Here is a 13,096-nt window from a genome sequence, read left to right as displayed (position 1 = left end):
TTTATAGGTAATTTACCTAACATCTCCAATACAAGCAAAGCAGGACTAGTGCAGATTTCCTAGTTTTTGGTAATTATCCGACAACATTAGGACCAAAATCTTTTTTGGTGCATCTGTCATTCAATTATTTTAGAACACATTTTTGCTCGGCAATAGTAACTTTCTCCATCTCATCAAGCATTAAAAATGAGTTGGGGTCTTTGTCTATCTCTCCATAACATCAAGCATTTGAAATGGGTTGGTGCCTTCACAGTTTTAGGGACGTCCATAAAGTTTTTAGTAACGCAAAGTCCTTCAGAAAGATGATTAGAGAGCTCATTTTCCATGTTAGCTCAACTTGCTGTGCTCACATTTTCATGTGCTCTGTTTTCTTTTCTCACGAGTCATGAGTGTCATTAACTTCTTCCTTTTGGACTTTAACTCTGTAGCTATGCATTTCGACATCTAGTCGAAAAGCAATTCCAATACATTAACCTTCTGAATATGACTCGATCCTTGGGAGTTCAAACTGGTTACTAGTTTTCATCTTTTGTTGCACCGGTCTTTGTTGATGAAGTGATAATGCAACTCTAAAACGAAACAATTTGTGGAATGACAACAAAATCTAAATCATCATCAGCATTCAGTCATGTGCAGATCCTGCTTATTTGCGTTTCAGGAACACAATATTTCTTAGAACACCTAAGATTCTGCATGAAAAGGATTGCACATTCAGGAACTTATTGAGCAAGAGTGTAGGTTATATTGGTGGGATGCTTGACAGACCTCATAAACCAATCGATTATAGAATGGAGTTCCATTTCCATTTCCAAGGCGCCTTAGGCCTATAAGGATTTCAATTAAAGATTTTAGTTACAATCAATACTTATCTTTTTATGATTTCCAATACTCCCCTCTAATTGTCACTATCTTCAATAATGTATTTAATTATGTGTAAGTAATAAATAAAAAAGCTGATATCTAAATATATCAAATTGAGACATATATATCAATACAAACATATTAAAAGGCGTACATAAACAAGAAACTGTGCCACATGGCGCTCTCTCTAGGGAGTTTTAGTTCATATAATTTATGTACAATAAAAAAAATTTAGAAATTGCATAGTATAGGGTTTGATCTCGAGACCTCAAGTACATATACTAAAATCTTAACCACTAGACTAAGTTGTATTTAGTGTTATTATCATAAAATATTAAATTAATAAATGAAAGTTTTTCTTATTCGAGGAATAGCCCGGGCCTAATAACTAGTTTATATAATCTATACAAATATATTAAAAGGCATGCAAAAACAAGAAACTGTGCCACGTGGCACTCTTCCTAGAGAGTTTTAGTTCATGTAATCCATGTACAATAAAAAAAATAAGAAATTATATAGTATAGGGTTTGATCTCGAGACCTCAAGTACATATACTAAAGTTTTAACCACTAGGCTAAATTGTATTTAGTGTTATTATCATAAAGTATTATATTGATAAATGAATTTTTTTATTACCCGGGGAATAGCCCGGGCCTAATAACTAGTAAATATATTAAAAGGCGTGCATAAACAAGAAACTGTGCCATGTGGCGCTCTCCCTAAGGAGATTTAGTTTATGTAATCCATGTGCAATAAAGAAATTATAGAAATTGCATAGTATAAGATTTGATCCCGAGACCTCAAGTACATATACTAAAGTCTTTACCACTAGACTAAGTTATATTTAGTGTTATTAACATAAAGTATTATATTTATAAATGAAATTTTTTCTTGCACGGGGCATAGCACGACCTAATAACTAGGTAATATATTAAAAGGTGTTCCTAACAATGTTTGTGTTGTGCCACATGTCACTCTCCTCTAAGGCTCTAATGCAAATGCTTTATTTTCAAGTAAAACCCTCAATTTAAAAATTAAATAGTATTTGGGCCCGGGAGTTACCCCGGGTGATATTGTGTTTACGAACTTGATATGCATTTTTTTCATTCCCATCAAACTATATTAAGGAAAAATCAACACTTAAAAGTTAAAAATAAAATAATGTGGACACTTAAATCATGACTAAAAATTGGTTGAGACATGTTATAATAGCAAGAGATCACATGTTCAAATCTTGTTGCAATCTAATTTTACTTTTGTTAATCGACATAGCTTAAACTATTCATTGTATTCAAAAAGTGATATGTTCTCTTCTTAACATTGAACTTGAATAGTTGCCTAATTGAGGTTGAGGTGGTGGAGTAGTGGTATCGCTTTTCATCTGTTATCCTTGAGGTATAGGCATCAAACCTCATAGGACTCATTTGAGTAATTTTTCATATCCCCTCCTCAAGTGAATCCCCTTCATCTTATTAAAAAAGTGTATAATTTTAAATTAAAATTAGACGTTCTCTTACAAGACCGACTCTTTCTGCACATAGGTCACAATTTTTTTTGTTTCTATCTCTTTGCTTTCTTTAATTCCACAGTCTCCATCAACATCTTACTTATTTTTAGAATAGATGATGTATGGTAGTATTAAATGGTAAATCACTAAAGCTCCTATAAATCACAAAAGTTTACATATTATAGATTCGTACATGAGACGAGGTTACAATATACTTCCTCCGTTCTTTTTATATTACAATAATTACTATTTTGGATAGTTTCACATCTATATCGCAGCAATTTCAATTTTGGTATAAAAAACAATTTTAATTGACGATATTGCCCTTGTTTTATATTATTAAAACCATCATTAATTAATCAGTTTGCCTTATAAAATTGCTTTTATTTTCTAATGATGATTTCTCTCATACTCTAGTTAATTAAAGAGTTACTTTTATGCTAAACTACTCATTTGTTCCAAATCCTTAAAATTTGTGTCGAAACACATTGTTGTAATAGTAAAAGAACGGAGATAGTACGGCTAAATTTTAATCGGATTGAGTCACTTTTAGTCTTTTAGTACTTATGACCTTCAATTTTGGCTGTTTTGGGGGACATTTTTGGACTTCCGCGGGCTGGTCATATTTTCTCCTGAAAAAATTTCTAGTAAAGTCGACGTGACTTGTGACGTTGCGCGGGTTCTTGGCACCATCTGTGTTGTCTCGAAAAGCCTCTGAACACCCCATTTGTTCATTTACCGTGAAAGGCAAAATTGCCTTGAAATAAACGTAAAAGCATCCTCATATTCGTTCCAAGCCACATGACTCCTTCCCAATGACCTCCCATGCCCCTAGGAGGCATCCCGTGGAGTTCGAAGCTCGTGTCCCGGGAAACTCCAAATGCGTGTATTATAACCTTCAATTTTGGCTGCTTTTCAGACATTTTTTACTTCCACCGGCCTGGTCATATTTTCTCCCGAAACGTTCCTTAGGAGTGCCGATGTGACTTGTAACATTGCGGGGTTGCTTGGCACAATTCATTGCCTCAAAAAGCCTCAAAACACCCCACTTTTTCATTTCTCGTGAAATCAAAAACTGCCTCGAAATGAACGTAAAGGCATCAACATATTTGATCCAAACCACATGACTCATTTCCAATGAACTCCCATGCCCCTAGGAGGCATCCCGTACCATTCGAAGCTCGGGCCCGGGGAAATTACGAAATCGTGTACTATAACCTTCAATTTTGGCTGTTTTTTAGGCATTTTTTTTACTTTCGTGGGCCTGGTCGTATTTTCTTCAGAAAGGTTCTTAAGAGGGCCGACGTGACTTGTAACATTACGCGGGTGCTTGGAACAATTTGCATTGCCTCAAAAAGCCTTTAAACATCCCATTTGTTCATTTCTCATGAAATCCGAAATTGCCTTGAAATAAAAGTAAAGACATCCACATATTCGTTCCAAGCCGCATAACTTATTTCCAATGACCTCCCATGTCCCTAGGAGGCATTCCATGGCGTTCGGAGCTCGAGCCTGCGAAAGTCCCAAAGCGTGTATTATAACCTTCAATTTTGGCTGTTTTTTTATCATTTTTTTACTTACGCGGGCCTGGTCATATTTTCTCGTGAAACGTTCTTATAAGTGCCGACATGACTTGTAACATTGCGCGGGTGCTTGGCACAAATTGCACTGCCTCGAAAAGCCTCTAAACAACTCATTTGTTCATTTCTCGTGAAACCCAAAATTGCCTTGAAATGAACGTAAAGACATCCACATATTTGTTCCAAGCCACATGACTCCTTTCCAATGACCTACCATGCCCCTATGAGGCATCCTGTGGCGTTTGGAGCTCGGGCCCTAGGAAAGTCTGAAAGCGTGAATTAACCTTCATTTTTGGCTATTTTTGGGACATTTTTCGACTTTTACAGGCCCGGTCATATTTACTCCCAAAACTTTCCTAGGAGAGCCGGCGTGACTTGTAACGTTGTGCGGGTCCTTGGCACAATTTGCATTGCCTCGAAAAGCCTCTAAACATCACATTTGTTCATTCTTGTGAAATCCAAAATTGCCTTGAAATAAACGTAAATGCATCCGTATTTTCTCTCTAACCCATATGACTTATTTTTAATGACCTCCCATTCCCCTAGGAGGCATCCCGTGGCGTTCGAAGCTCGAGCCCCAGGAAAGTCCGAAAGCGTGTATTAACCTTCACTTTTGGCTGTTTTTGGGACATTTTTTAACTTCTGCATGCTTGGTCATATTTTCTCCCGAAATTTTCCTAGGAGAGCGGACGTGACTTGCAACGTCAAGCGGATGCTTGTCACAATTTGATTGCCTCGAAAAGCCTCTAAACACCTCATTTGCTCATTTCTTGTGAAACCCAAAATTGCATTGAAATGAACGTAAAGGCATCCACATATTCATTCCAAACCACACAAAACCCTTTCCAATGACCTCCCATACCCCTATGAGGCATCTCGTGGCGTTCGGATCTCGGACCCCGAGAAAGTCCGAAAGCGTGTATTATAACTTTCAATTTTGGCTGTTTTCGGGACATTTTTTATTTTCGCGGGCCTAGTCATATTTTCTCCTGAAACGATGTTAGGAGTGCCGACGTGACTTGTAACATAGGGCGAGTGCTTGGCAAAATTTGCATTTGCTCCAAAAGCCTCTCTACACACCCCAATTGGTTCATTTATCGTGAAACGCAAAATTGCCTTGAAATAAACGTAAAGACATCCACATATTCGTTCCAAGCCACATGACTCCTTTCCAATGACCTCCCATTCCCCCCTAGGAGGCATCCTGTGGCGTTCGGAACTCGGGTCCCGGGAAAGTCCGAAAGCGTGTATTATAACCTTCAATTTTGGTTGTTTTTGAGACATTTTTTTTACTTTCGCGGGCCTCGTCATATTTTCTCCCGAATCGTTCTTAGGAGTGTCGACGTGACTTGTAACAGTGCGCTGGTGCTTGCAACAATTTGCATTGTCTCAGAAAGCCTCAAAACAACCCACTTTTTCAGTTCTCGTGAAACCTAAAACTGCCTAGAATTGAACGTAAATGCATCCATATATTCGTTCCAAGTCACATGACTTATTTCCAATCACCTCCCATGCCCCTAGGAGGCATCCCTTGGCGTTCGGAGCTCGGTCCCCGGGAAAGTCCGAAAGCGTGTATTTTTTTGGCTGCTTTTTGGGACCTTTTTTTTACTTTCGCGGGCCTGGTCATATTTTCTCCCGAAACGTTCTTAAGAGTGCCAGCGTGACTCACGGGTGCTTGGTACAATTTGCATTGCCTCGGAAAGCCACAAAACACCCTCCTTTGCATTTCTCGTGAAACCCAAAATTGTCTCAAAATAAACGTAAAGGCATCCAGATATTCGATCCAAGCCACATGACTCTTTTCCAATGAACTCCCATGCCCCTAGGAGGCATCTTGTGGCGTTCGGAAGTCGGGCCTCGGGAAAGTCCGAAAGCGTGTATTATAACCTTCAATCTTGGCTATTTTTGGGACATTTTTTTACATCCGCGGGCCTGGTCATATTTTCTCGCGAAACGTTCTTAACAGTGTCGACGTGACTTGTAACATGGCGCGGATGCTTGGCACAATTTGCATTTGCTCGAAAAGCCTCTAAACACCCCATTTGTTCATTTATCGTGAAATGCAAAATTGCCTTAAAATAAACGTAAAGACATCCACATATTCGTTCCAAGCCACATGACTCCTTTAAGATGACCTCCCATTCCCCTAGGAGGCATCCCGTGGCGTGCAGAGCTCGGGTCCCGAGAAATTCTGAAAGCGTGTATTATAACCTTCAATTTTTGCTGTTTTTTAGACATTTTTTTAGTTCCGCGAGCCAGGTCATATTTTCTCCCGAAACGTTGTTAGTAGTGCCGACGTGACTTGTAACATTGCGCTGGTGCTTGGCACAATTTGCATTGCCTCGAAAATCCTCTAAACACCACATTTGTTCATTTCTTGTAAAACCTAAAATTGCCTTGAAATAAACGTAAAGACATCCACATATTCGTTCCAAGCCACATGACTTATTTCCAATGACCTCCCATGCCCCTAGGAGGCATCCCCTCGCGTTCGGAGCTCGAGCCCGGGATAGTCCGAAAGCGTGTATTAACCTTCACTTTTTGTTGTTTTTGGGACATTTTTTGACTCCTGCAGGCCTGGTCATATTTTCTCCCGAAACTTTCCTAGGAGAGCCGGCGTGATTTGTAACGTTAAGAGCGTGTTTGGCACAATTTGCATTGCCTCGAAAAACCTCTAAACACCCAATTTGCTCATTACTCGTGAAACCCAAAATTGCATTGAAATGAACATAAAGGCATCCACGTATTCGTTCCAAGCCACATAACTCCTTTCCAATGACCTCCCATGCCCCTAGGAGGCATCTCGTGGCGTTCGGAGCTTGGTCCCGGGAAAGTCCGAAAGCGTGTATTACAACCTTCAATTTTGACTGTTTTTGAGACTTTTTTTTTTTACTTCTCTGGGCCTGTTCATATTTTCTCGTGAAACGTTCTTAGGAGTGCCGACGTGACTTGTAACATGGCCCGGGTGCTTGGCACAGTTTGCATTTGCTCGAAAAGCTTCTAATCACCCCATTTGTTCATTTATCGTGAAACGCAAAATTGCCTCGAAATGAACGTAAAAGCATCCATATATTCGATCTAAGCCATATGACTCCTTTCCAATGACCTCCCATGCCTCTAGGAGGCATCCCGTGGCGTTCGGAGCTCGGGTGCCGGGAAAGTCCGAAAGCATGTATTATAACCTTCAATTTTTGCTGTTTTTGGGACATTTTTTGACTTCTGCAGGCCTGGTCATATTTTCTCTCGAAACATTCTTAGGAGTGTCGACATGACTTGTAACATTGCGCGGGTGCCTTGCAAAATTCGCATTGCCTCGAAAAGCCTCTCAACACCCCATTTGTTCATTTCTCGTGAAACCCAAAATTATCTCGAAATGAAGGTAAAAACATCCACATATTCGATCCAAGCCACATGACTTTTTTCCAATGACCTCTCTTTCCCGTAGGAGGCATCTTGTGGCATTCGGAGCTCCGGCGCTGGGAAAATGCAAAAGCGTGCTTTTTGATACAATTTTGGACTTCTCCGGGCTGGTCATATTTTCTCCCAATAACATTCCTAGTAAAGTCGACGTGACTTGTAATTTTTAACATCATTTTTTTGTGAATAAATTTTGAACATAAAGAATATACATAATGAGTTGGTTTGACTGAATTATTGAGTATTAAAGGTAGTGAGTTTCATACTTTTCAGGAGACGTCATGTCTACCATCTTCTCTTATAAAAAAAAGGGTTAAGATATTTTTGTCCTTTTAATGTTTTGATCGAAATATTTGATGCACATACCATATTTAACTTGTTTAGAGTGGCGAGTTGAAATGAGAAAGGGTTTAATCATTTTCTTTTGTCATTTTTTTTCATTCCATTAAATCATTAAGGATAATTTAGTATTTCTAGAGAGGGACACCATCTTCATCCCCCTTTTCTCTTATATAATAGAGATAATTACACTAAGAGGACCATTTGCAGATTAAAGATTTCAACAAGTGATCAGTACTTATACTATACAGTTATTGAAAAGGCATGGGAATGCATGAAATGTGGAAGAGAAAATCCTCATTGTATGTCAATTAATCCCCAACAATCCCTCTCTGAGAAAACAACTAAACATCTTATAATTGAAAAGAACATAATATTTCACAATTCAGCAAAATGTAACATAACAAAGATGTCATGCTGCCAAACACAATTGTTCTCAACAAAAATCTAATACCAACTATGTTTATCAGGGGCTACTTAATGCTGATCCCTCTACTGCACCAACATAGCTTCAGGTTTCAGATGCAAGCAGTCAAGAACATAACGCTTCGAATGTTCTGATTAACTTTGGCATGAAATTAGCACTACCAAAAGAGCATAATGGCACGTACAAAACATACAACTAACTTCCCGGTCGACAAGCTCAATCCTCTTTCATGTCCTAAGCTTTATTTACGCGTACCTTTTGCCCTTCCAAAACCTGCAATGAAATGTATTAGGAGAATTGAAGATGTGATGAAGATAATTTGACAAATACAACAAAAAGTTAAGGCTATGGTCTCCTCGTCTTATTTTCACTTAGTACAAGAAGCATAGTTTGCATAAATTTGTATAAATTTCCGTCAACAAAAAAAAGACCAATAAGTTCTGATAAAGTCAATTAAGGACCAATAAGAACTACTAACTACAATAAGTCCATATATATATACGATAAGTTTAAGAACAATAAGTTTAAATAACTTTAGAGCGAAGAATTCATATAAATGAAAATTAGGTGAAGAGAACATGCCTATGTCACATGCCGCTTTCTTTCTGTCTTCTTTCTTTTTTTTATTCCATCATTTTCGTTGGGGTCAAATGATAAAAACTTTTATTCCATCATGTGGGTTCGTGGTGGATTTGTCCCAATTTTTATCAATTTTTCATATCTTACTTTAAAAAAGACATTATTGCTCAAAGTTTTGCCTTGAAGATCATGAAACATCAAACATTGGAACTTAAAAAAGAGAGGAGCAGTCATGGAATCAGCTTACAGCATTGTTGAGAGCTTCAATTGCAGCCTCTACTTCCTCTTCCGAAGAGAAACTAACAAACCCATAACCACTAGACTTGGAAGTCCCGGGTGTTCGTTGAACCTTAGCACTGAGAACCTTCCCTTTCTCTGAGAAGAAATCCTTTAGCAACTCACTGGTCACCGTCTTTGCAAGATTGCCAACATAAACTTTGTAGGGACTGTCAACAAATTGAGTCTCTTCAGTCTGGAACACTGATGAATCCGCAGTTTGCAAAGGTTTCTCAGTTATGTTCACTTTGATTTTACGTCCATCAATTTCCTAAATTAAAAAGGAAAAAATAAGAGAAATGAGCTCAAAAACTAAAGACAAGCTCGTATTAATAGAACAATACTTCCACAAATAAGTAGAAAATTTCTTACAGTGTCGTTCAATTTCTCGATCACTGTATTTGCGTCCTCAACAGACTTCATTGTAGCAAAACCAAACCTTCTGCTCCTTCCTGAATATTTATCATACATCACCTGCAGGAAACAAGCATTTAGTTATTATCATTAAAATCTCACATTGCAGCATATGAAAATAGGGTTTGGCTATTTGGTTAAATTTTAATCAGCTAAACTATTCTCTGATAACATCGCTTCTTGTGGGACCCACGCCACTCTAGTGTAAAAAATATTGATGCTCTGAGCTCTCTCTTGAAAGAAAAGAAGATACATATAAAGGGCCCACAAATAGCCAAGTAGATGAATGAGAGAATGTAAGAAAGAAAAAGGCAAAGGGGACAATAAAGATTCTCAAAGTCAAGTTTAAAAGCAATTTGTAATTAGGATACCTTACTAAAGAACAAGTTAAACTAATCAACTCGAACATATAATATACGGTATTATTCTCTGATCTAAGCATCACATAAAGATTGATGACTGATAAACACCACATTAAGGAAGGAATACCACTAAGTCCTCTTTAGTTGTCATTGTTCTCCACAGAATGTAAAATATGTTAAAGAATCAAGATGAAGTCATTTGGCACCTTAAATATTCTAGATTACAGTAAGTGGGATCATAAAAGAGGAAGATATGTTAGAAGCTTGATGGAGACCAATGGCTCTTTCATTATTCAATTCCGGATCTAATTGATTAGCCCCTCCCATCAAGTCAAGTGAATCAAATATCTTCTTGTAGCACATATACATATTAGTAAAGAGGAAAGTGATGGCTCACAACAATATTGAAAGAACTAGGATTTTCTGTTTTATCACTCATTCAAAATTTGATCATTGACTAGCCTGACTTGATATATACGTTAAATGAACATATATAATTTGTTTTTAATGAGAAATGAGAAGATTCGATGGAATAGTCTCGATGTGTTGTTTTGAAGTTTAAATCTCTAGCATGGTGCTTTGAGGCTTAGACCACGGGCTGCAGCACCTAAGGCTAGCAATGGCCTCTGCCCTGGCTTGCCTATAAATACATGAATGCTCTGAATGTGGGATTTAGAAGTTCTTATTCTACAAAGATGTCATTTATCGAAGGAGATTAATTCACTTAAATACATAGGGATTTATATAGGTCACTCGGACAATGCTTGCACTCTAATGATGGTATACATAGAGGATTTTTTACAAGGCCACTGAGACAATACTTGCACTCTAATAAATGTGAGAGGAGTAATTTCAGCACCCGGAGAGGATTCTCTCCAACTTCCATCAACTTTGCCACAAGCCCCAGTTTCATGGACATCAGTCACATGCTTGAAAAACAGTTCATAATCTAATGGTGTTTACTATCAGTGACTATTCTTTCTTTCCATCTTTCCACCAACATATTGATAAACCATATGACTTCAAACTTTTGTGGAGACGGACTACAATTAATTTGGACTGCGCAGGGGATTGCAAGACGAATATTGGATGGATGAAGTCTTCACCCACCACTAATCTTCTATGGACTGTCAGCTGCTCATTCTCATTTCTGCTTATAATCTAACATCTACACTATTATTAAAAAAATCTAACTACCATCAATATGCAGTGTGCATATCTCAATAGATCAACTTTGCTATACTCGTCTTCATATATACCTAATCAACAATATGCACACGCCTTAACCACCAAAACACGAAACGCATCAAAATTCAAAGGCTCCACCTCTTCAAGTGATACACATTGCAATTTCCAATACATACATTGGTAATACTTTGGTAGTGATAGTGAGAATTCTTAATAGAGCTAAACTTCTAACAATAATTCCTTGACATAGCATAAGCGTAGAAGTCTCCTACAACCACCCCAAATGCAAAATGTGGCACTCACCAATTCTGACACTATAAAAGCAATCTCAATTTCATGATTTCTCAACAACATTGGGCATATATTAAAGAGAAAATGCAGACAGAAATAGCATAGAAAATGAAACAACATCCCAAAAGAAGAATTATACCCATCAAACAACACAACAAAACAAATATGAGCATATGAACAAATCCCAGATAAGAAACCTTAAAAGAAAGTGATGAAGAAGAAGGAAAAACCTCAGCTTTTTCGACGGCGCCATGTTCTTCGACAATGCGACGAAGCTCATCATTGTTGATATTCCTTGGAATATTACCAATGTACAATCTTGGAATTCCACCTTCACCTGAAGATGATGTAGTAGATGAAGAAGTATCTTCAGCTACAACAGCACGAATCTTTGTCAATGGCGGATTTGTAGAGATAAAGATACTGGTTTTCAGTTTAAGAGAAAACCCATGATTGAAAGAGAGCAATTGAACAAGATTTTGTTTGGGTTTTGAAGTAGAAGAGTGTTGAAGTAAGCCAGGACATGGAAGTATGGAAGAAATTGTTGCCATTTTTCTGGGAATTAAAGTTGTTGTTAATTGTATGATTATAATTTCAATTACCCACTTCACAAATTAGACTGAATTTTGGTACTAACACAGTAAATTCAGTGGGGTTTTGGGAGATTTTGTAGAAATGGAAGAGGGGTTTTTGCTTTGTTGCTAAAGAGAAGAGAATGGAGTGTTATCGCTTTATCCATATGTCACCTGCCTATCACGTGTTCGACATTCACAAATCACAAAATACTACTTCCTCCATTTCGAATTACTAGCTACATTTTGAAAATTCCATAAATCATAGGTTGTTAGATTCGTGTCAATGTATATTTTCATAAAATCAAATTTTTATACTTTACTCTAATATATAATTAAAGATATTAATAGTCAAAGTAGTGTATTGACAAGCATAAAAGTCAAAGTGTAGCGAGTAATTTGAAAAGAAGAGAGTAATTAAATTAATGATAATGTTATATGTAGCCCTAAGGGTTATGGATAAGCATTAAATATATTTCTTAACATGGAAACAGTTTAAGAATTCAAGACAATATTACACATCATTTGAGGTAATAAATGCTTGATTCAACTTTTTATTTCTATTTTAAGCTTCTTATATGGAGCCCTAAGGGCTATGTATATCATTTTCCTTAAATTAAATGATTAACATTTTATCATTGCACAAATTACGAACTACTTCATTAATTAACTACTTCATTAATTAAAATGTCAACGTGTAGCTATTTTGGTTTAAAACACAAGAAATATTTTAGAAGCTTCTTAAATTACATTAGATAGTGTATGTGACCTTTCTTCGTTTCAATTCTGAAAATTAAACGCCCTATGTTCAATTCATATATTCCTCATATCGAACCAACAAATTAAAGTTAAACAAATCTAAATCTAAAAAAAAATCCTCTCATCATCTTCAAGTTTTGTGCAAGTTGTCGTCTGGTCATGGGCAATATATATTACCCTTTTGTGATGATGAATCTCTCTCAAACTCTTTTTTCACTTCAAAGATGATAGACATCTTGTTAAATAAAATAACAACAAAGCAAGTGTTCGTAGACATTGCCATTGCAACCTTATGCTTAAATATTTTACTTACATCCAATGATTCAAATTATACAAGGAATTCAGGTTGTGGTAGGCGGAGAATGGAGGAGGAGAACCACGCAGGTTTTAGGACGTCTTGATGGATTGGAGAAGATTGAGAGAATGATTTATATGTGATATTAAAATTAGCGCTAATAAAATGCGTTATAATCTAGTTTATGTAATATAACTAATATACTTTAGCGTTTGACTAATTCATCAAA

At 37.0% G+C, this 13,096-nt stretch overlaps 1 protein-coding gene across 1 annotated transcript; it reads right to left on the bottom strand.

Moving 5' to 3' along the window:
* Positions 1-8,037: 8,037 nt before the first annotated feature.
* LOC104889787 (30S ribosomal protein 2, chloroplastic) lies at positions 8,038-11,967 on the bottom strand. Its single transcript, XM_010675094.4, has 4 exons — positions 11,472-11,967; positions 9,359-9,460; positions 8,958-9,257; positions 8,038-8,404 (listed from the first exon to the last, which is right to left on the bottom strand). Exons 1-4 carry the CDS (start codon positions 11,790-11,792, stop codon positions 8,366-8,368), a joined length of 762 nt encoding a protein of 253 aa, XP_010673396.2. The 5' UTR covers positions 11,793-11,967; the 3' UTR covers positions 8,038-8,365.
* Positions 11,968-13,096: the final 1,129 nt, after the last annotated feature.

This window comes from Beta vulgaris, chromosome 3, assembly GCF_026745355.1.
Source record: "Beta vulgaris subsp. vulgaris cultivar EL10 chromosome 3, EL10.2, whole genome shotgun sequence".
Lineage (NCBI taxonomy): Eukaryota > Viridiplantae > Streptophyta > Magnoliopsida > Caryophyllales > Amaranthaceae > Beta > Beta vulgaris.
The sequence above is the reverse complement of the archived record's forward strand: the minus strand, read 5'-3'. Positions and strand labels throughout refer to the sequence as shown.